This window comes from Catharus ustulatus, chromosome 1 (assembly GCF_009819885.2).
Source record: "Catharus ustulatus isolate bCatUst1 chromosome 1, bCatUst1.pri.v2, whole genome shotgun sequence".
In the NCBI taxonomy this organism is placed as follows: domain Eukaryota; kingdom Metazoa; phylum Chordata; class Aves; order Passeriformes; family Turdidae; genus Catharus; species Catharus ustulatus.
Window position 1 is genome coordinate 75,285,646 of NC_046221.1, and position 23,785 is coordinate 75,309,430.

Here is a 23,785-nt window from a genome sequence, read left to right on the forward strand (position 1 = left end):
TAGTAAGCAAAGAGTTGGCAGTTAGCTAACGAGAAGAATCATGGTTTTACTCCTAGGAATATTCATAGCACATGATTTAGCACCAAATTTACTATATCCAAACACCGAAACACTGTCTAGTAATGAACAAATTTAACTACATGTATTGTTTAAAGTTACATGGTGCAATACTGAAACATCTAGAAAAAAACAAAGTATGCAAAAAGGGACTGCTAATACTGTAATAGTAAAAGTAGCAACCTTGCACTCTTCCTTGGCTCTCCTGGTGCTCTTTACCCCTACAGCATCAACAAAACCCCTCAATTTCTATAATAACTAACTCCTTTAGTATCATCAAATAATCAGCACCAGATTTTTCATTCTATTTGGTGACTCTGTTTCAAAAGGAAAATGTCACTGGTTTTGCACATTAGGTAATAAGTATTTATATGAGTTTTGATGAGGTTTAGGTACACACTTCTTTCCAATGCCCAAACATAACTCCAAAACACTACATAGGGGCTCCATATACACAAAATATATCACGTATCATCAGGGTAAACAACAAATAATTTATTTCAAGACATAAAAAATCCTTTCTTTCAGAAGAAATTCCAGAAGGTCCACAAAGAGATCCAGCACCACCAGAAATGCCACATTTCCTATGGATGTGTGTGCCATGTTTTTTTGGTCACATTCATGCTAAGTTCTGGATCCTTCCATACACCACATAACCTATCTAACTCAGGCCTAAGCCAAAGCCTCCTGTCTCCCTCATATCACTCACCTCACTGCATGGTGCTGGATACTTCCTGCTCTGGCCCTTGTCCTTAAATCCTCTAGAAGCTGCAAAATGGTGCTACTTCCCAAGTCCCTTACATACTTCCTGGAGAAGAACCACCATGGGCCACAGTTGTTGGTAGTTTATATGTGTATCTATGGAATAGCCACCTGACCAGCCAGTCAAGGCAAAAAGATGTAGTTACTGCCTGATGTAGTTACTGTTCTTCAACCTGTACATGAGATTAGTGATTTTTGACACCTTTATTCCTCTATAAAATTAAACTCGAATACGTTAATGGACTATAGAGCTATGTAGAGGCGGCCAATGGGCAGAGATAGAGAGGCTAGACTGCTGAACATGATGATTAGATGCTTCAAAATAATTTTGAAAACAATGGGAGAAAGATTCTGCAGTGATTCCAAATCTTGGTGCTTACAGAAACTAGAAGACATGATTCCTTTCCATTATCATATAAAGCAATTTGAAGATTATAGTAAGATCTATACTCTATAGCCTCCAAAATCAAGAGACAGACTTCGAAGTAAGATTCAAACACTGCCATTTTCAAAGAAAGTAAAACAATATAAAAAATTGACAAGATTAAAAATAAAGGCAAAGAGACGTTGTGCTAGCAAATCACAGCACCATGATGCCTGATGTAAAGCTGTCAGGACCAACGCTTTCACACAGGGGCTGTGTTTAAAATGTTACCATAGGTACTTAAAGTAGATTCACACTCTTGTATCTCCTCACTAACCTGAGATTTGCTGTCCTAGGCCATAAGCACTCTTCAATTTTCATCACTTTCTTGCCCTTACAGATGTCACAGTTTATAGAGTAACTGAGCTGGTTAACTAGTCAGTGATTGGTTTAGTACAGTAAGTATAGCTCCTATATCATAGCTAATATAGTAAACCTGAATATAGTTCAGTGTGACTGATTCCTGGGTGTTCGATTTTATTAATGTAGCTCTATCTTGCTTGGCTCTCACCATACCTAGCAAAGAAAAAGGTGCAACAGGTTCACAGTTCCTTTTCAAAGAAATAGCTGTTCTGGAGAGTAGAATATATCTTGTTTCCCAAACTAGATATAATGTTCTTGTGACAGCATTATGTTTCTGTTTCTAAGAGCCTCCTCCCACACACATAAATTCTTCCTCGTCCTGCATTTACAGATAATAATTCCATACGCTCTTGTTTTGTTTTGTGGTTGATTTTTTCTGGTGTTTTCTTTGTTTTTTTCCTAGTCTCCCTGCCTATATACAGCCTTTGCTTGCAAAAGCAAAGCACTTCTGAGTCCTTAGCTGAAAAACTGTTTACAATCTCAGTATCTTGTTTTCAAGTCCAGTGGTCAAGTGGATTCCAAAAAGAGTCAGTGAAGAAAAGGCCAGATATGAAGGGCTGATGCTCCTAGCTGGTTTTCTGTAATTGCTGCGTTTCAGTTGGCCCTCCTTCTGTACAAATGGACATAGATCCTGGAACAACGTTAATATTTTCCTATCTGCATTAGAAATGAGTACAAATTTTCATTGCTATATCAAACTAGTTCTTCCAGACTAAAACACTCTGTTTTTTCTCTTTCTTTTGTTCCTTTTCCTTCCATTTTATGACCATGTATTGTCTATTGGATTTTTTTCTTAATAACTCCCATTTCATGAACATTGCATTTTTTCCTGTTTCTATTTCTTTCATTTTCAATAGCTCTCTTTTTCTTCTGTAGTATGTTCTCATAATAAAGGATAAGACTGAAATCAAGAATCATAGAATCACTAAATATGTTGAGTTGGAAGGGATTTAACAGGATCATTGAGTAGTCCAAATCCTGATCGAAAATATTCAATCTACAAAAAAATTAATGTAATAGAGCAGTCAAGAATTACTGAGGTTATAGGAGATTCCTGCAATTAGTGAGTTGGTTTCTTTGGAGTTATTGAAAAATATACTATGTCTACTTGAGTGTGCTCACATTTTTGATCCATAAGAGTTAGTATAGCAAAACCAAGAATATCTCAAAAACATGACTCATTCAGCTGCAGAATCCTGTTAATATAATAATAAATAGTAGGTTGTGTTTTTATAGAAAGAAGATATCTGCAAGATATCTTGTTTACAAAAAGCATATCGATCCTGGTTGCATTCAAACAGGCAGATTAGCAGAAAAACTCAGTAAATATTGAAATAATAGAAAATGGGAAAGGATATCAGAATTCAATACTTGAACTATTAAACATAAGTCAAATGTTTTATTAAGATAATCACCTCAGTGCATAATATGCAAAGGATAAAACAAAAATATCCTCTAACGGTAACCTTTAACCTAAGTGCTGGTTTTTTAAAAGAAAACAAAAAAGAAAGCAGCCATGAGGTCCAAGAACAACAATAAAAAAGCTAAAATTGCACCCACTGCTAATAGAGAAAAAAACTATAAGCACTCAGCCAACAGGACTATCTTCTGCAAAACATATCGTCCTGATATTAAAAATTGCAGGAGAATTAAAAAAAAAATAATGGTGAGGCTGTCTTTCTGTTTCTTGAGAGTATCAAAATGTCAGTGGACTTTCTCATTCATTTGCAAAAGTAGCAGAGACAATCTGTTCCCTGTAAATGAATGACATCAAGAGAGGCTAATACAAGTTTTGTAGAGATGAACAAATTCAGAAAACAAACAGATGAAAAAGCACTAACCTTATTTCAAGATTCAGAAGCAACCAGGTACTCAAAAGGCAAACTGAATATAAAAGATGGTGGCATTTGATTTCAAAACAAATAGAACACTGAAGAGTCACTATAATAAGAATAGAGGGTGATGGAGTGAAAAAAAAAATTAAAATAATAAGATATATAAAGGGCAATGGAATAAGAATTTTTCATTAGATCAGAGACAAGATGTAATATGTTCTCTCACTTTGGATCCTCAGGCTCACACCCTTCAGGCAGGCTGGAAGTCTCTTTCTGTGAGGGCCATATGGGAGGCAACATTGCCTGAGAGAGACAGGGACTACAGTTTGGCTAATGTTGGGATCCTTGGTTTAAGGAATAGGCTGCCCAAAGTGAGTTGGGAACCTGTTCCTCTAAGTGTATGGAGCTAAGAATAAACATCCATACTCTGCTTATTCACACCTTTATTACACACCCTTCAAAAAAAAAAAAGGATTTTCTAACCTGAAGTGCAAACATGCAGGCACAGTTAATCAGCTTTGCAAAAAATCAACTGGAATATGTCAATCCTTTCAACAGTGCCGTGGACCTCTCAAGTCTTCTCCCCCTTGGGTTCCCAGCTGCTTCTGCTCTTCATTGTGATTAAACAGGGACAGTGGCACAAGAGCTTTTGTCCTGCTCTGCAGTACACCAAACTAGCAAGGTGTCTTATTCTGACAGCCCTTTTCTCTAGGGGCAGCTGATTATCAGATCTTAATGAATATCTGGCAAAGCTGAAAACTAGGTAAAGGTATCTCCATGTTCTCTTGAGCTGAGTGCTGCTTAGCACTTCTGTGGTAATGCACTTTATTTGTTCCTCTTCCTATTATCTCTAAGCCAAATTACAGCAGGAATTTACAAAGTTTGCCCTTACAAAGACAAATAGGTCTTTAATTTGTAATGAACAAGAGACCATGGAGTCAAGTCTGATCTCTATACATATGGGCCCTTGAGTTTCATGCCCTTTTATCAAACTTCTTGCTTTTCTTTGAACTACTGTATAACACTAGAAAGAAGCAGTCTTCCTTTCAGACTCTAAGGAACTCAAAACAATTCTAACTCTGAGTAATAACTGACCTCTTACTTTAAATAAAAAAAATTAAAACTCCATGGTTATATACTGAATTTTCCCTGTTTTACTTAGCGCAGTTGGGTTTCATTATGCCTTTGAAAGATCAAAGAGCTCTCTTCAGCTAAACACCAGTGATAGTAACAATAGAGCATTATACAGACTTCTGCAATTACCCTCACAAAAGCGCAAAGATCTTGTTCTTCTCTCAAGGAAGGCCAAAGCAGTTTAAAATCCCTGTTTTATGCTTTTGGTCCATCTATTTAAACATCTGGATTTCTTTGTCAAAGTAAGAATTATTTCTTCTTGACAGTGTTTTCAAACTGTGGGGTAGCAAAAAGACCTGGTAGACATGAGGATTTGCTTTAGTTGAGATATGAGTATTAACTTACTAAAAAGTATAAATGGCTTGGCCATTTCTTAGCCTTAGCTAGGAATAGCTCTTGAATAGCTGAGCAGAATATTAAAATAGATTTTAAAAATTATTTTATCTAGTGTATACAATTCAGTGATCAGGAATAAAAATTCAAGCCTCTGAATTCTTGAAAGAGCAGTACGAGTAATTTTAGGAGACAGACACTGCTAGTACTACAAATCTACAACATTAACTGGATAGTCAGACATTGACTTCAAGCATTGAGTCTTAAAGACTAAACGGGGGACTTAGTTTGAGACATGACTGACGATCTTCTTGATATGCGAAAAAACACAAACAAGGCGTGAAGCACCTTTAAGAGTATTTCTGACAGAAACACAAGATATGCAAGGGAAAGACAGGCTTGTAGCCGCAAATACACTGTCAAGTTTTAATATGGCCTTTGTCACAGTCTTTCTGTCTGATCTTAGACAGATCACTATTTGATGCTTCTCCCTGCAGTAAAATGTTAATAATGTCCAGTTCTATATGTACTGATTATAACATGATTTGAGAAGCTTGGTTCTAATTTGTTCTGTGTTCATGGAAAGACTGAATATCATTTAACTGGAATCCAGAATAGCAATACTGGGGCTTTACCACAGCTTGCTGTATTTAGAGGGTGGGGCAGATGGCCGTTCTTAATGCAGCTGCAATGGTAGAAAATCCAGTTGTTCTCAAGTTTTTGTTATCATCCCCCAGCTGAAGGTTACTGTCACCAAAGGTTTGAATGGGTAGATAGTGGGGGTTTCTGCATTCCAAGGTTGGCTACGTTAGCTAAAGTAGAATTTTGAAATATCTTAACAATTCCTTGAAAAGGAATATGTGTGCTTTCATAAGAGAGATTAAAGGAAATGAAGTGCCTGACTTGTGATGACATTCAATGGGAATACAGTGAGTTCATAAAGGGATTCATGCCTAAACCCTATTTTTCAATTAGAACTGTGCCTACAATTCAAGAGCACCAACTTTCTTTACAGCGTTTTTCCAAGCCAGAGGAAATGAATTCCAGTATCCTCATATCCTTCCACTGACTATAACGGGACTTCTATCCTGTATTCAATTAGTCAATTAGAAAAGGGAATTCATATAGTAGAAGATGGCAGCAGGTATTCTGTTGAGATTAGGAGAAAATATTTTTTTAAGAGTACATTCAGCAAACATGAACTTCAATAATAATTTCAGTGTATGTCCCTTAGTCTTTAAATTATGTGACGTGTATAGTTAGTGAAATAGGTCTGTATTATATATCTAGCTTTACTTATCTTTGATTTCTCTGGGAATTTGCCCAGACGCAGTTGATTACTCTTTATCAGTGGTCAGAATTATCTATTTAATCACTGACAAAATATTTTCTTTGGAATCATGAACTTTCAAAAATGCTTCATAATTAAATTGTAAGCAAATACGGCACCTTAATTAAGGTATATCAGCACATCCATTTCTAATTCTATGAAAACCTCTATTCCCTCATGGGAGTAAGGGAGAATCTATCTGAAAGATGAACAGCAAAACAAAACAAAACAAAACAAAACACAAAACCCAAAAAACCTTTGGCCTAATATCCAGAAATGTTTTTACTGGGACATAGTTGAATAAAACATCAGGCTTCTTCGGCAAGTAACAGCTTCTGACTACTCCCTGATGGATGCGCTTGAAAGCAAATGCTCATCCTTTGCTTACTGACAAAGGTGACCCTTTGATATTCTGAGTGCTTGATGCTGACAATCAAACCCTGAAATGTGTGTATGAATTTTATATGCTGTATAAAACTGGTGTGTGTCAGGGAGGAAGAAGGGGGATGGAGAAGGGAGGATACAGACAAATGTTAAAACAAATGAGAATTCACATTCAGATTTAAATGGAGACTTAACAAAAAGGATATTAATGCATATCCACAAGTTTAATTGAGTCATTAATCTGTTTTCATTCCCCTGTAATTTAGTTCTATAGGTCAGAAGCTGGGAAAAGGAGAAATACTTCAATTCTGTCATGTTCTCCACCTTTGTTTCTAAACAGAAGTTTGTGTTATATAACCAGATAATCAAGGGTTTGTGAGACAGTAGATGCAATGTGAAAGGCCACAATCTATCTCTCAACAGGACCCAGGACTCCTCAACTAGAAAAATGTTTATGGGAAAAATGTTTATGCTATTTTATGTTATTTTATGTTAGGCAAGTCTGGCATTGAGTACATTCTTCTTTCAATTAAGTATTCCTCAAAGTGCCATTAGTGAGGCTGTGAAGGGACAGCTCATGTGACCTGAATGCAGCAGCAGAATGCAGACCCTTACAGAGGCCAGGTCAGGAAGGCAAGGAGGTGCATGAGCAAATAATCAGCACATGTAGGCAGAGCTTTGCTTTGAAACAGGTGACAAATCAGTTGAGATCTTGAGGACAAGAAGACAAGCCAACACAGGACATCACATTAGGTATCTGCTACAGACTGTCTGCTCAAAGAGATGAAGCAGATGCAGCCTTCTTTAGACAGATGGAGGAAACCCTGTGATTGCTGGTCATAGTACTCTTGGGGGACTTTAATCATTCTTATGTTTGCTGGAAGGGCAATATGTCTGTGTGCAAGCAACCCAGGTTTCTGCAGAATGTCCTAAGACAACTTCTTCATCCAGGTGATTGATGAGCTGACCAGAGGCTGTGTTATGCTGGACCCATTCATCATGAATAAAGGAGAACTGCTCAGGGATATGGAACGGCACTTTGCCCACTGGCCCCAAAGAGCCTTGAGTCAGGCAGAACATTCTGGTAGAGTGAAGCATTATCCACAGCAGAGAAAAACCAATAAATCAGGAGCCTTTTAAGTAAATTGGGCACACTCAGTTCCATAAAAAGAAAAAACTGGATGTATCTAAGGATGGTGACAGTGATGAAATGTTTCTTTCTATAATGTCTGAAAAGCCATAGTCTTTGGGGAAGGTACCTAAATTCTGAAAATAGAGAAAGTCACACCAATCCAGGTTCAAGATCCAACATAGCCTATCTAGGATTGCATAGTAATTTTGACTGGCGAACCTGTAATTCTTTTGGTGAGAATACTTGTGTCTATGCTCTCCTAATTATACAATATCTAGCATTCATGAAAGGAAAGAATTCTCTCTGAAGCACATATAATTGCTGTGATATCATCAATCTCAAAATTCTAAAGGAAATTGTTCATAAAATATTTCTGTAGGTAAAATAACAGATACTTATAAGGTGAATGGTGTAGATCCTGACAGGATCTACCTGAAAGTAGCATGAGGGTCAAGCTTACCTGAATTTACAAATACCACAAATATACATGCAAGAGTTTTCTTCCACAGGCATTAACTCTTTGCCTGCCACCCCCTTGGCAGTTGTTATTCCCAAGATGTAGGAATGATGTTATTCCCATTCTCTGAGTAATTTTAGCTGTAGTAAACAGCATTAACTGTGCTTTAAGCAACTGACCTGAAATGTGTAAAACTACACGAACTGGAAAAGAACTATGAATAAATGCTCTGACATGTCAGTTTGGATGTCCTTTAAATCCTTCGCCAGTGCCCCAATCAGCTTGATTGCAAGGGCTTTTAGGTACAAGGAAGTATGTTAAAGAGCCCAAGGTACACATATGTTGTTTGGTTCTGTCTTTTGGGGAGAACATGACCTTCCACTAATGACAACATGATGCTAAACAAAAAGTTATACAATTGACTTGACTGAACTTGATGTTGCCTTCCAACATGAAGATACAGAATAGGCAGAGATGACCAATATGCTAAAGATGATTAAATGATCATTATGAGAGCCTGTGCAACACATTAAAACCTCCTTTGTTCCAGCAGACATCTAATGTGAAACATCATTTGATGTTTCTCAAAGAGACAAAGTATGAAATAACGCCAGAGGGACAATATTCCTATAAAGAGAGTCCATTTCAGCTGAGCTCTCCAGGAGACCTGCCCTGTACCACATGGCATAAACAAGCTGGGAATAGAAGGACTGCAGTCTTCCTCAAATGATACAACTCCAAAATAAACAACTCTGTTGAGAAAACAGTGGGAATTGTAATTCTAACAGAAGCATTTGCTAATGTTTTCCCCTTGTTCTTTACTGCAAGTTTTTAACTCCCAGCACACTCAGTATTTTATTTCTTAACAGCCTTTGTTTTTCTGTTTTGGGATCATTTTTTAATGAAATTAGAAGACAGGAGAGAAAGGACTGATATTTTTTCCCCTTCTCTTTTCCTTCCAGAGGGCAATTCTTTCCATTTCTTCATCTGCCACCTCTGACTTTCATGACAACTACAAGCTTCACTGCATCCTGAAGTACTTGCAAGTGCATGCTGCAGTTTCTTTCACTCCGTTAATGGTGAAAGCAAGCCACAGTCTGCATTAGTGCATACGGATCAACAGTAGGCCTTCACATCACAACACATTTTCAGTTTGTGTTTTGAAATGTTACGCTGACTGGCCACAGCTCTCAACCTGCTGCTGCCCCACTGTGAACTGATGTTCACCAGTGAGGGAAATGGCAGCAAAAGAAAAGGGAGGCACAGACAATATGTTTAATTTAATAAAGAGATTTCTCTAAGCTTTATGGTTTACTATATTTGGTAAACCAGCTGTAAACAGTAAGGGGTAGAGTAACAATGGTTGTCCTAGGCCTAAAGAGAGATTTTTTTTTAGCTATCCCTAGCCTTCAAAATTTATGATGCTGCAGCTTCATAGATAGAATGCTACTGTGCTATTAAAAAAAAAAAATCCAAATAACAGTGATCTAAATAATCCATAATTAAGCATGAACTTCACATGCAGTCTCTCCCTAGAGAGGAAGATTAATATGTTCAACTGTTTTTCAATAGCTGGAAGTCTAGGGACATGCAATTCAGGGCTATGTGCAGACTGCTAACAAGAGTAGAACAGATAATCTGGAAAAGATGTGATCCAAAATGTAAGAACTGGTATGAGTGGGTAATTAGCATGTGGAAAACAAAATTGTTTTGTTTGGGACACAAAAATGAAAAATAAGAATTAACATAAATATTGCCTTGAGGGTCCCAGGATTTGCTTCCTTCTGTAGGTGGAATGGGAAGAAGGGGAGGAGGTTCTGTATCTTTATACATAAGTACCATCATGTGCCATAATGTAGGAAATGTGGTTTGTTTGAAACAGATGGTTGTAAGGCTCTTTTTTTGTGTAATATATTTGGATACAAGGTTGATGCCAAGTAGATTCACAATTATGATGATCGTAAACATTAACCATGCTGTATTTCCTGCCTTTTCAATTTCTGAATAGCATCCTTGCCCATCCCACCCATTGCTCATTATCTCCTTTCTTAGCCTCCATATGATGGTTCAAAACCTGCAAGCTGTTTCTGGATTGTTGTCCTGGGCCTCTAACCTCTCAGCTGTCCCTCATTACAGAGTTATCTCTATTCCACAGAGACTGACAGCACAGAGAACTTTTATCAGCGCCAGTAAATCTTTCAAAGAGGAATACAAGACAAGTGTGTGTATGTGTGTGCAATTCAATATAGAAATGAAGGGCACTTGGGAAAGTCAAGTGGTGGAACATAAAATATGACTGATGGATGAGGAATAATGGAAGTGCAGATGTGCCACAGCATTTGTTCTACTTTTTAAGAAAATGACAAATAGTTGGCCTATAGAAGAGGGAGGCAGGTGACCTAATCATAGAAACTGGGTAGGGGGAGGAAGGGGCTAAGGACTGATTTTTTTTTTTGTTTTCCAACCTCTGTTTTTAAATTCCTGACTTTTAGCTGTGCAGAAGGACACTTAACCTCCCTGTACATCAGTTTTGTCACATGCAAAAAGGCTGGTCTTAATGCTAACAGTTCTTCTGGATGCAGAATGGAAAATCTAGAATCTGAGAGAGGCTATTCTAATAATAAAAAATGAATGGAAAATTGCTTTGAGATACTTTCTGTATAAACAGAAGTTACAAGGGTAACTTTTAACTTTAGGCATCGCAAAAATATCAAACAGTCACAGTGTTTGGAACAGAAAACTGAAGGCATCAAGCATGTATCATAGACAAGGCAAAGAAAACAAATACTGAGCAAGTGTCTGCCAATAAAGCTGCATAAAGGATGTTAAAAGTGCAGATGGGGGAGCCATTTTAGTGTGACTTTTCATATCTTTGCTTTTTTGGGGGAACAAAATTTTTAAAGGTAAGTACAGAACACTAGCACACTAAAATCTGAAAGAAAGTGAAGATTTCTCTTGCTAGTTATCAAGCCATCCAATTAAGACATGATACCTTTTAACCATTGGAGTAATGTTACCCATTGCTTCCCAAAATGCTGAAAAGGCATGGACTGTATTACATGACAGTAGTTTTCTTCGTTTTAGTAGCCCCTTCTGTGTGCTCACAGCCAGATAATTTTGCCTCGGTTTGTTGCAGTGGCTTGGAGAAATTCTGCCTTTTGTTTCATTTGCTTCTGCTGAAATACACTGCTGTGCTTGCCTTAAGAATAGTTGTAGCCAGAAGTAAAATCAGACAAAAGAAAGAAAAACACTGCTGAAACTATACTGTGATAAAATTTAGTTCATCCCCTCCTCAAAAGCAGGGTCAACAGTACCTTAAATCATTCCTTGACAGAGGGGAATTCATCTTTCCAAGAGGTTCTTTCAACACCAAACAAAAAGATTCTGAGTTTGCCTACAGTAATACAGTTTCCTTTTTGCTTTGCCAAGCCACATACCAGCAGGAATTTGACTTTATCTTTCTTGAAAAAATTGAGTTGTCAGCAGAGGTTGATTGTTTATGATGGGTTGAACAGGTAGTAGCATCAGATAGCTTCCAGGCGAGCATACTGCTTGAACTATATGAACATCAATAAGACACAGCAAAAATGAAAAGTATGTCTGGAAGTCTCCTGTTAGTGCCAGCCAGCCAGAGAGTTACAAAACCATTCCACAGCTGTCCCTTGTTACCAGGAAAGCAAGCTGGTCCTTTCCATTGCAGACTGCCGGAAGCTGTTCCTGGGTTAATGAGTAAGATTTAAGAGTTGTTCAGATCTTTCTTTAGTCGTAAAGAAAGAGGAATCCTATCCCTTTATGTAACAATCATTCTAGGTTTGTGTTCTAAACTCAGTGATGGATGCCAGTACATGGATTTTATGTAGGCAGTGGGACTGCCATGTCAAAGTTGTCAAGTGTATACAAATAGTAACTGTACCTGTGAGTATAATCTTGGAACAGGTCAGATGTTTCCTTTTTCTTCCCCACCCACCCCGCCCCACCCCAAATATCTGAAGATCTCTAGGAAAAAGTGTATTTTTTTTATATACACTTGCACTCCCACTTCATTGTTTACCTATGTTTTAAAGCTGCATTCACCTCAGCCTTTTCAAATTGTACTAAGCAGCCACATGTACAACTAGATCTCTTCTAAAACCCAACTACCATGTTGCAAATTTTGGCTAGGTAGTAGTGCTAGACACTTCTCTACTTTGATGCTCATGTAATTATTTTATTTTATTTTTGGATTGAGTCCCTGCCAAGTGCTATAATTTCTGAACCAGAAGAAAAGATATCTTCAGGTTAAAATGTCAGTGTGCCCATCAGTCACACTTCAATGCATAGCTATAGCTCACAAGTTATTCAGCAGTGCAATGAATAATTCCAGTCTAGAACTTTTCTTCAAGTTCTCTATTATTAGGTCTGAGACTAGAGTGACTGGAGGCATAAATTTCAACTCTTTTTAAAAAGACTTTATTTCACAAATATACAGGTATGAAATTCAGGAATACCAGGATGGGTAATAAAGTGATCGATCTGGTGCCAGCACCACAGCAAACATCAGCTTGTGTTTATAACACTGCAAGCGCCTTGTTGGCAGCTGCACATCCTTGTCCAGTGAGATACAACTGCATGATTGGGCTGACAATGAAGTGTGCATACAAAACTAGGGAGCACTTTTTAATAGCTGACAGTACCCATGGCTACAAAAAAAAAAAAAAAAAAAAAAAAAAAAAAAAAAAAAAAAAAAGGGTTTGTTCTTGGACAATTAACTTCTGAAGGATGGAAAGCTCTGGGTTCAATGAATAAAGGGTAAACAGGGTATAGACAACAGTGCACTGGTGCTCTGGTCTGTGACTCAGATGATGCCACAGCATTGTCTTCAGAACTGCCTTGAGCTCTGTCTTCAGAGAAACTACCTTTCTCTTTTATTATCCCAAACCTGAATGCATTCTCTTTCACTGTTTTTTTCCTACTCTTTAAAATTATTTTGATGTGTTTTTCATAGTTTAAACAGTTACAGAATTTTACAACTGTAATTTGGGCGGCTTATACAAATAATGCTGGTTTTTAGAATCTTTCACAACAGACTTCTTACATCTCAAATTTTGATGTAGATGTTTGGATTGAACAGATGCTAAAAAAATGATGAGGCAAAAGCGAAACCAGCGTGAGTAAAAGGTTGGGTTTTTTTCAACTTTTTTCAATTTTATATAAAATCTTTTCTTTTTATGGTTATGATGTTAAGGCCCACCAGCTTTAACCCCTAAACACAAAAACCCCAGAAGATTCATGTCTGCCTGTTTGTATAGTATGCACAATTCCCTTTTATATACATATATTGCTATTGTTATAAAATATTTTCTGTTCACATTTCTTTTTTATATTCCTACAATTTTTAAGTCCATATTTAAGGTTAACATTTTGTCCTCTGAGAAGAAAAAACATGCTTCATAAAAATGTTCATGATCCTCATTTGCCCACATCAATCAAGTTTAATTGCTCAGTTAAATTGCCTGGTTACCTCAATTTGGAGACATTTAGATGTTTCTATCATTTCCCTTCACACCAATCCTCAACTTTAATAATAAAAGGCTGCTCTTCCATGCCTCTTGGCTAATTGTTCAGTTACAGGAGTGTGAGCAGTTCTGGCATTTGAAAGATGTGCGAAAGGCCACTTGTGAATGGCTTAGGAACACAGAATCAATGACATTTATATATTATGTGTTGTTTCTATGCCTTACAACAGAAAGTGTAATAAAGTACAAATAGATGGAAGAACAACTTTTAAAAATAACGTACATTTTTTTCTCTCTCTGACTACTGTTGAAACTTACTTGCTTTTCTGGTCCAACAAGACCATCTTTTACCTGTCTCTCAGCAAACTTATCCTGCAGGAATATTTACTTCCCCATCAGTCCCTCTGAAGTCAATAGCTTTTACTCTAATTCTGCAGTGGAAAGAATAGGGGGCTGACCAGGTTTAATGTCAAAATTCACAGTGACAACGAGAAGCTGTAGGATCACCTCAGGACCATACAGTTTATTTTTAAACAAAAAGATCCCCATGACCCTGGCCACCCTCAGCAGACTCAGGAGAGTGTGTGAGGACTGGTGTCTTTCAATTTTTTGCCCTTTTTGTCGTCCTTGACTCCATGTTTCATACCTGTAATTTTTTCCTTCACAGTCTCATCTTCTGTTTTCGTTTTTGCTCTCTTTTTGTAAATTTTCTCCCAACTCATCCTCTACCCCCATTTAATGTCATTTCTCCCTCCTTGCCCTCTTGATTCCTCTTTGTAAACCTTCCATTCCTTCCATGTCTGTCTTTCTAATTCATTCCTCTTACTCTCTTCTGTTTTGGTATCTCTTCCTAACCCTCTTATCTTCCTTCTCTACTTCTCCTCTCTGAGGACTCTCTGCCTTTGGCCTTCACCAGTAGATTGCGTTCAAGGTACCTTTCATGAATGCTGATTATCCTGTCTGGAGTTCTATGAGTATTACACCAGCTGAGTAGCTCTTCATTTGAATTATGCCTTTCAGCCATTTAGCAGGAAAGGAGTGTCGCACCCAGCTTTGACTGACAGCTGACTGGCAGGCAAGAAAAGCAGCCACCATCTCTCATGGGAATGCTCAGAAGCTTGCAGAGGGAGATAAAATGTCAAACCACTGTGATCTGCAGCCTTTGCTAAGAGGCTTGAGGGATCAAACCAGATCAGATACAATCCCATTTTAGTTTGGAAAACCAAGCTGCTGTATTGTTTCTGCTTTGAATGTCATAATTAGTAGCATAATTTCTGCATTCTGCAAGACATATTCCTATAGACTGTGGCACATCAGGCAGTATCAACTCTCTTTAGGCTCTTAACACAGGTGCATTAACTCTACAGCTCCATAAAGTTTGTTACCTACATGGGGGTCTGCTGCTCAGGGAGGCAGATGTTCTCAGAATTAAGCTGTGACTTTTCATATTAAAATTTATTTTTAACCCTTTCCCAACTGACAACATGCTTTGAGATTAGAAAATTTCAGCTGCCTGTTGCTTCTCAGTATATTTGCACAGTGTGCTTCAAACACGCCTTGTAGTACCATGGCTGGTGATGTGATGATCATGTCACACAGTCCTCAGTGGCACCACGAAACCTCGTCAGAAAATGGCTGCAGCTTTGTTGTGGGCAGTGGGTAATAAAAAGGGAAACAATTACCTTTTGCTGAGTAGAGAGAACCCTCACCAAAAATGTAGGTACCATGAATCCTTAGATCTAAACTTCTCCTGCTTTATATAGTGTGACTGCAGCAAAATTAGTGAGGGAAAACACATATCTCAGTTTAAAGCTAAAAATTCGGCCTATAATTGCACTGCATTTTTTCCAGACACAAAATAAAATGCAAAATCTTTAGCAGAATCGAGAATGATTTGCCATGGGACTTTCTGGTTAAATGAAGACTTGTTGATTACAATCTGAAGCTGAAGCACACTAACCTTTCCGCTGAATTACTCCTCATCAGAAGCTGGGCACACAGGAACACAAACTAAAAGTTGTAGCAGGCAATGTTCTTCCCCACTTGCTACTGCTGGCTTTCCAGTGTTTCTAAGATCAAAACATACATGCATATGAAAGAAACTTACCTTGCCAACATATTGGTAGTCAGTTCCTGTGTATTCCTCCAATAAAAAGAACTGATTCCACATCCAGCTCCTTTTGGAACGATGGAGGTCTTGCCTGTTGTTTCCAGACAACACCAAAACCTTTCCCTTTTCTGGAAAACCACTAGTCCTTTTGGATAATGGAGTTAAGAAACTTTGGTGGGACTGACCAGCCCAAAACAGCAGCCAGAAGCAATGGTAAGTTCTCATCACGGCAACACAAGAAGGTCTAAATAATGATTTTTTGTCTTGTCCTCAAATTAACCTACTTTACTGCACTAAATCCAATCTCATGCCGTCTTCCTTCTTTAAATAGTCTTTGCCGTCTCAAAGGATCTCTGAAAAGAAAAATAACAATTGTTTTAGTATTTCCAAAGGTATTTTACTGTCATCACTGCAGCAACTAAGTTCACAAAGTAGATGGATAATAATGACTGTTGAAAACCTGGCCTATTTCGGGTTCAAAATTTTGCAAATGGTCCTTCAAATGATCTGAGTGAATCTGTATCAAGTATGGGGAAGGAGTCATGGTGTTTGGATTTAGGGTTTATGTGGGTCCCCTTTAACCCTATTTGCTTCCCTTTGCTGATAAAGGCAAGTCAGATATTTCTCTTTTTACTGCCTGAACTTTGGGCTGACACTGATTACTTTCTGATTGGGGATCTTGATGAGATTACCATATTACATTAAAAAAGTGCTCGCAAAACTGCATGCTATCTTCCCAGGAGGCATTCTGTTGTTAGCGTTATGGATTGAAGAGACTGGACTTAACTCCAGAATTTTCCCCTCACATTTAAGGAGTTTTGCCTTTGACTCCATTTAGAAAGGCCTGGCTTAACAGGTTAGTGAAATAAATGTCTGTATCTGTCAATATCTCACACATAATAGAACTGCTTGTTATTGCATAGAAAATGAAGTGGACGTTTTGGTTTTCTCATTATCTACTGCCAGAGTTTTGAATCTTTAAATACATAGTTATATATGCAAATGATTTCACTAATAACTTCTAAAAATAGAAAACAAGCCAGCACTAGTTCATTGCTACCTGTGAGTTTTTACTAGTTGCTGCTTCCTACTATTATTAATACTAAATATCAGTGCACCTACAAAATAATTACAAAAGTAATCTCTATCTCTGAATACTGCATAATTTTTTACATCCAAAAAGCTACAGATACAGTACCCCAGCATACTGTAGACAGCTCTTCTGTTTTTAAAAAAGTTGAAAGCTTCTATTTAAAAGGAAGAAAATATACTATGTGTCTCAAGTAACTAACCATACAAAACACCTAATGAACAGCTTTGGAACACTTTATAATGTGAAGAAATCAGAATTAGTTGACAGAAACATTTCACAACATATATTTTTATTGCAAACACTTGATTAAATTTTTAGTTCAAACAAATCTATATCCTCAGAGAAGGATAATTTGATTAATTTTCATTTGCTTTCTCACTGATGCTTTTTCAAAAAAGTTTGGAGGGTTTTTTTTAGTATTCTGACCATAACCCAATAAATCATTATGAACCAGCTCAAAATTCAATACAGCATCTCTCAGTATTTGTAAACAAAGACTGGGGAATGACAAACGGACTCTATGAAACTGAAAAGTTTTTGTTTGTATCAGTGTGTTTCATGAAACAATACTTGGATCATATTCTACATCAAAGATCATTTTTTCTCTTATAATATGTGTTTGTCTATTTAAAGGTGTACATTAGATAGAATTTAGCCTTTGAGCTACGCTGTGCTATACAGCAGCTGCAATGCCTTGGGTTAGCTACCTTCTGGCTGCCGTTGCTCTTGGTAATAAATTGTATGAAGTAACCTCAAGTCTCGTAGAGCTCCTGTAAGTAAATAATTTTCTATAAAGAAATACCACTTGACTTTTATATGAATGGCAGATAAGGGAACAGGATTATTCAAAAACATTATTTTGCTGTTTCAAAAGATAAAATACTGTTAAGAGGTAACTTCTGTGTTAGAAGGAGTAAGATTTTCAGAATTAAGAGGAAGAATGTACTGTAATTTCACGATTACAAGCTGCACCTGATTATAAGCCGCAGGTCGGGGTGTCTGCAACTTTTCATTCTTTGTCCATATATAAGCTGCACCGGATTATTAGCTGCACTTTTGCTTGTAGCAAGGATCCGCGTGCAACTTTCACAAAGTTGCCAATTAGCAACAGAATCGCAGGATGGCGGGGTTTACTGGCTCGGCCCTGCTCAGGGCAGCTGCCAGGGAGTGGCCCCAGCTCCGCTTGCCGCTGTTGCCAGGAGGCAGGGGAGCGGCGTGCCGGGCTGGTGCCGCCAGGAAGCAGGAGAAGGGCATGTCTGGCTGGTACCACCTGGAGGAGGGAGAGAGCCTTGCCCGGCCAGTACCGCCAAGAAGAGGGAGAGGGGCATGCCCCGCTGGTGCCACCACCGTGCCCCCTGGGGCTGGGCAGCGCTGCCACTGCGCCGCCACTGCCCCGCTGCCTGGGGTCGGGCGGGCTCCGTCTTGGCTCGGGGCTGCTGCTAACTCAGACTTCCGGGTTGGGAAATTTCCAAAATTTGTTCATATATAAACCACTCCTGAATGTAAGCTGCACTTCCGGTTTGGAAGTGAAATTTTAGTCAAAATGGTGTGGCTTATAGTCGTGGAATTACTGTAAATGATTCTGACATAGTGTACTTCTGTCTGGAGAAGAGGAAAGGGTTGTAGTTAGCTTTCTTATTAGCCAGGGAAAGACAACTCTGTCCTGCAGGTCATGGGAGCCGTGTCGACACACAGCTTTGAGAGTTTGTGAGAGAGACACAAACTGCTGGATATATTCACACAGATATGTAACCATACACACAGAAGGAACAGCAAGAACAGAGCTGCCTTCACAACAAGACCTTCCCAGAGGAGGAACAGAAAAAGCTGGCATGACTAAGCTTTTCAATGTGTTTAACAATTGCTTTCAGTGCAGCTGATGGAGCAGTGACAAACTAGTGTGCAGGTTGCTAGAACAGGACACCAGCAGCAGATTCAGCAGATTCAGGCACCATGACAGGGAGAGCTGAGGTGGCTTTATCCCTCTCCATGTCTATAGTCTCTTTTCTCCTCCTTCTGTACCCTTCTGACCCGTGTAAACTTTTGTCCTTTATGGCTCTGCCAACATGGATTATTACCCTGGCTGTCATTGGACTGTATTCAAGTGAACACCTTCCTTCATGCGATAGGGAAATGGAAATTGTGTCTCACACAACATTTTTGACTTCCGTTTTCTTGCCAGGTTGCTGTCGGGAGAGGTGGGGACTTGCTTAGGTGAGTTAAGTACTGCCCCAAGCAGGGGCAGACCTGGTGACCTGCCATGTATCAGGATGGATGTACCATCTGTGTTTGAAGGGCAGATGTGGAAAGATGGATTAGACAGTGGTTCTGGCTGTGCACATGTGTCTTCCCTTACTGGGGAGGCAGGGTCTGAGGCAGGGAATGCAGCACATGAGCAAACCTACTACTTTTCTGTTAGCAAGGTCTGCATGAATTGTTGAGGCATAAGGGAGTGAAAATCATCACCTGACAGATTCCTCTAGTGCTCATACCACCACTTCTATGGCCAGATCTTGTGGTGGGGCTCCATACCTCTGCTCCTGCACATAACATTTCCTAAGAAGTGCTGTCTGGAGCAGCATTACATAGATGGGACTTGTGCCAGCCTTTTAAAGGATCAGTCCTTCAAACACCAATTGCCAGGAAACAATTATTCCTGTGGGGGAATTTTCTGCACTTGAAGTCAGCTATATTTCACAGCTCTGATGTCATGGGAAAGGTTTTATAGTAGCTCATGTTGAATTATAGCTTACAAGAATGATATCATAGCTGTGAAATACAGCCCTTTACTCTTGCCCGCAGAGATGTGTCCAAAATGCTGAAATAAGGGCATGATCCTGTAATGTCTTTCTTGACTGCATAGCCTTCATGATGCAGCAGAGCAGCTCAGCAGCTTCCCTGTGAGTGGCAAGATCGGAGACACACCTTTACAGACCCTGGCTTAAGTGTGCAACTGGGGTAAGTACCAACTACATCCAGGGTGTCTCTACCCTGTTGGTGCTGATTACTCCTCTATGAGTTGTAGTGATAAATTCAGTAGAGAGAATAAAAAGGACAGAGCACTACACTCTGAGCTGAGCCTTTAGTAGAGCGAGCTCTTGTGGCTCTTAAATGCCATTTTTGCTCCAGTTCCAGGGTCTCATGCTCCAGAGAGGTCTCTGCAATGGAATAGTTTTTCTTGTGCAATCTCTCTTTATTCTGAAAACAGGTCATTCACCAGGGAGATTTTATTTTCTTTAAATGTAGATGTGAAAATATAACTGATGGGACCCAGGGAAGGGGGCTAAAATTGGTTTTCTTCACATTGCACAAAGACAGGTAAAAAGAGGCACTTTAAACACTGCACTTCTCTCACCCATCAGCTGGTCAGGCGGCTGGGGAACTTGCTGTGTAATCAACTGTCAGGAGTGAAAAACAATTTTGGTGTACAACAGCCTCAGACAACTGGCTTAGCTCTGCCAATTCAAATATATAGCAATTCTGGGCTTTTTACAAGAAATGAAGCTTAAAAAAAATCCCAGTGTAACTTTGGCTATGGTCATTGTAAAGATAAAAGCAATGTCACCTGCAGCCACAGGACTTTCTTCAGTGAGACAAGTTGCAGATCTGAAGTTTATGTTCATGCCTCTTTGAAAGATTTAAACCTCAGACAATTGCTTAATCACTATAAATATCAATTTCAAAATTATTTCCCTAGGTGATGGTAGTCATAGTCAGCCTTTCTATTCATTAATGTAATGTCTTAATGTGAGAATTCAGTGCAAATTTACATCCTTCCAGAGCAATATCCAAGTATTTAAACTATAAATCAAAAATGAAATGCATCTATTGGAGTTACTACAACGAGTCAGGGAGCCCTGCCCTGGAGATGGCTTTCTGGCACAGTGATTCCTGACATGAGGAGCCCCAAAGAGGTTCCACCTCTGCTCCTGTTCAGCACTGCAGGTTGTAATGGACTTCTCAGCTGGTTGTTAAATAAACCAGACTAGAAAACACCCTTCCCATGAGAGGCATCAGCAAGGAGAGGGAAAAGAGCTTTTCCTCATTGCTTTCTGTTCAGCCCCATAGTACTCATTCCATCAGCAGACTCTCAAAGGAATATGCTTTCTAAAGTCTACTAGAGTCTGGACTTCAGGATGATTTCTCTTCTGAATCCATGCATTCCATTATGTTTCTTTATGAATTTATACATCCTGGATGTTATGGGCTGCTGATAATTAGATTTTAAAAAGCTTCTAAATAGGCTAGAAACCATCACTGTCTCTAAAGTCTCTGATTCAACCTTTATTCAAACAGAAGTGTTAGTTTAATAGATCCTTTTTCCCTGGTCATCGGGGTACAGTTTCATTGTTCAAGTACTGCATAAAAAGCTTTGCAGATTTGGATTAAGGTCCATTGGTACACTGGAATGAACATAACTGTGTTTTGAAGAACTGGTAATGTACTGCTATTCTCACATAGGAACTGAAGGAGGAGGTTGAAAGTTAGTATTCGTTTTGGCATAGCATATAGGAAACTGAACTGGGAAATGCTTTAGGGCTTGAGGCATGCTTATTTATTTATTTCTGTGACACAACAGATTGACTCTATCCTTATGGAGTTTGCTTAGGTTCTTAGAGAAAGATGCAAAAAGACAGAGAATAGACCCTACTCTCTCTTTCTAGCAGATTACACTGTGAATGCATAAGTAAATGTACCTTTACTGTCCCCAAATCAGGTCTAATTTAGGGTTGTTGCTAGAAAGATACAAACTACTCCCTGGCTTCATCATCATATGAAGTGTTCACCAGCAGTATGTTTGGAAGAAAAGAAGGGTTCTACCTTGGAAGCTCTAATTTATATTTTATTTTGTAGATGATGTGGGAACACATTAGAAATATTCTGACATCATTTTCTAGATGCTTTCCCAACCAGCACCAATAAAGTCTGCCAGGCAAACTGAGCCTGCTTAAATCCCAAACAATTCTACAGAGCCAACTGGCAGGGACAGTACCTGGACTGAAGGCTCTGGATTCACAGCTTCCCTATGCAGGAGAGCCACTTCCTAGTCCCCCAGCGAGACCCTGCAGCAAGAGGAACTCTCTGTACTCATGCAGTCTTGCTGGAAGGACTCCCCCCTGGCTCAAACATCATGTGCAAGTGTTAAATCTCAGGTCTGCAACAGAAGAAAACATCAACAACCCGTTGTCAAAGTCTGAGGAACCAAAGGCAAAGAAAGCATTAATGGGGGAGGAGCAAAATGGCTAAATAGTGACTTCTGCACTTACAGCCTCAGATGTAAGAATCTGGGGTATGGATTGAGGCATTCTATGTAAGGATCTGGTGATCTGCTGCTTGGATTTTTACCGTATTGCAAGACAAAGGAGCAATATCCAAGTCTCTAGGAGAATTTTAATGAGTCAGAGAAGCCAGGACCCTAGGGTGTCCTTGGGGCTGTCCTATCTAATGTGAGGAATGTGATTCTGCCAGCCTGGAGACAAAACTGCAAGGAAATTATTAAGTCTTTAAGGAAAATCTGCAAAAACATTACTTTCTTGCCATGGAGGGGGAAAGGTTAAAGTGACATTAGTTGCCCAAAAAAAAAAATTGTATTCCAGCTAACTTCAAAAAATAGAAGCTTCCAAATTTATCATATTCACTTATTTTCAGTGTCATATTAATATATTTTAATAAATCATATTAATGCATTTTCATATATAGCAAAGAATCTCTGGCTGGATATTTTCAGTGATAGCTAAGTTTCATGTGCTCAGAAGCTATAACACTGCAGACTTGTCCATAATTGACTTGGACTTAAAACGCCTTTGTTAAGTTTGAGCTTACTTTACAATTATGTCTCTCTTATGACCATTTAAATCTGAAAGTCTTCATCTAATAATTTTCTCAAGTGTGAATAAGCTTTTACAGCTCTGAAACGCAAATGTTTTTTTTTCCTCTATTGTCCACAAGGCTTGCCTTTATAAATACCAGTCATAAATGGAACAAAATGCCCCTTTTTCCAGTGTACAGACAGCTGATGAAATTTTAATCTTCTGATAACCTTTTTGTATCTTTGTTACATAAACCCATACACTCTAGTGATCGTTCCTGCAAATACACCATTGAAATAACAAAACAGAACAGAGCCAAGAGAGAATTCAAACTGAAAGATTTGTGGGTTTAAGCTAGAGGTGCTTTATGAAGACATCAGGTACACAATGTAATTGCAGCTAGCAGCCGTTGATTATAATGTCTTTCAAAGTCATTTTTTTTATTCTGTTCCCTCAGCAGGAAAAAAGGTGCAGAACTATAAAAATAACTAAATGCAGCAGAAATACTAAGATAACTACTACCTCCATCCTGCACTGGGAGCTATTAACATGGAGGTTTTGCACAATACAGTTGATTTAATCCCAGTGGACCTAGTGAGAGCATCAGGCCTCACAAAAGCACACACTGACAAAAGAGGGAAAGAGAGAAGTGTATGTCTTTCTTAAGTTCATGAACGGCCATGGCAAAGGATGATGTACAAATTTATTTCATAGCTGGTGAGTGAACTGATGATGGTATTTGTCTGTTCCCACAGATTTTGATTTTTTTTTTTTTCACCTGGTATTTGAAAGAAGCCTTAGGGTCATCTTTTTCCAGAGATGCCCACTCTCAGTCTCTGTAGTTAGCCACACTGGGAATGTATCTTTCATCACCAATTCAAAAACAGTCTCAACCCACAAGACAGAGGAATGGCACAGAAAAGGAAATCTTGTTTTCATTGTATGGCTCCATTAAGTGACATTTCTGTGGTCATTCAAGAACATCTGTAGAAGAGTGGAACCTGCACCTAGATTCTTGAGGCTCACAGCGGTATTGTAATCACCAGGTTACTCTTCCTTTCTGATG

The 23,785-nt window shown here is 38.7% G+C and overlaps 1 protein-coding gene across 2 annotated transcripts in view; it reads right to left on the minus strand.

The window, feature by feature from the left end:
- Window positions 1-23,785, minus strand: part of LOC117011080 (cadherin-6) — a 103,546-nt gene that overhangs the window by 34,930 nt on the left and 44,831 nt on the right. The window contains exons 2-3 of one of the 2 annotated variants that reach the window (XM_033086382.2): window positions 21,903-22,064; window positions 15,814-16,169 (exon numbers count right to left, since the gene is read on the minus strand). In XM_033086382.2, coding sequence (XP_032942273.1) covers window positions 15,814-16,041 — 228 coding nt within the window. In that variant the 5' untranslated portion in view covers window positions 16,042-16,169; window positions 21,903-22,064. The remainder of the gene's footprint in view (window positions 1-15,813; window positions 16,170-21,902; window positions 22,065-23,785) is intronic. The other variant, XM_033086447.2, reaches the window with a different exon arrangement.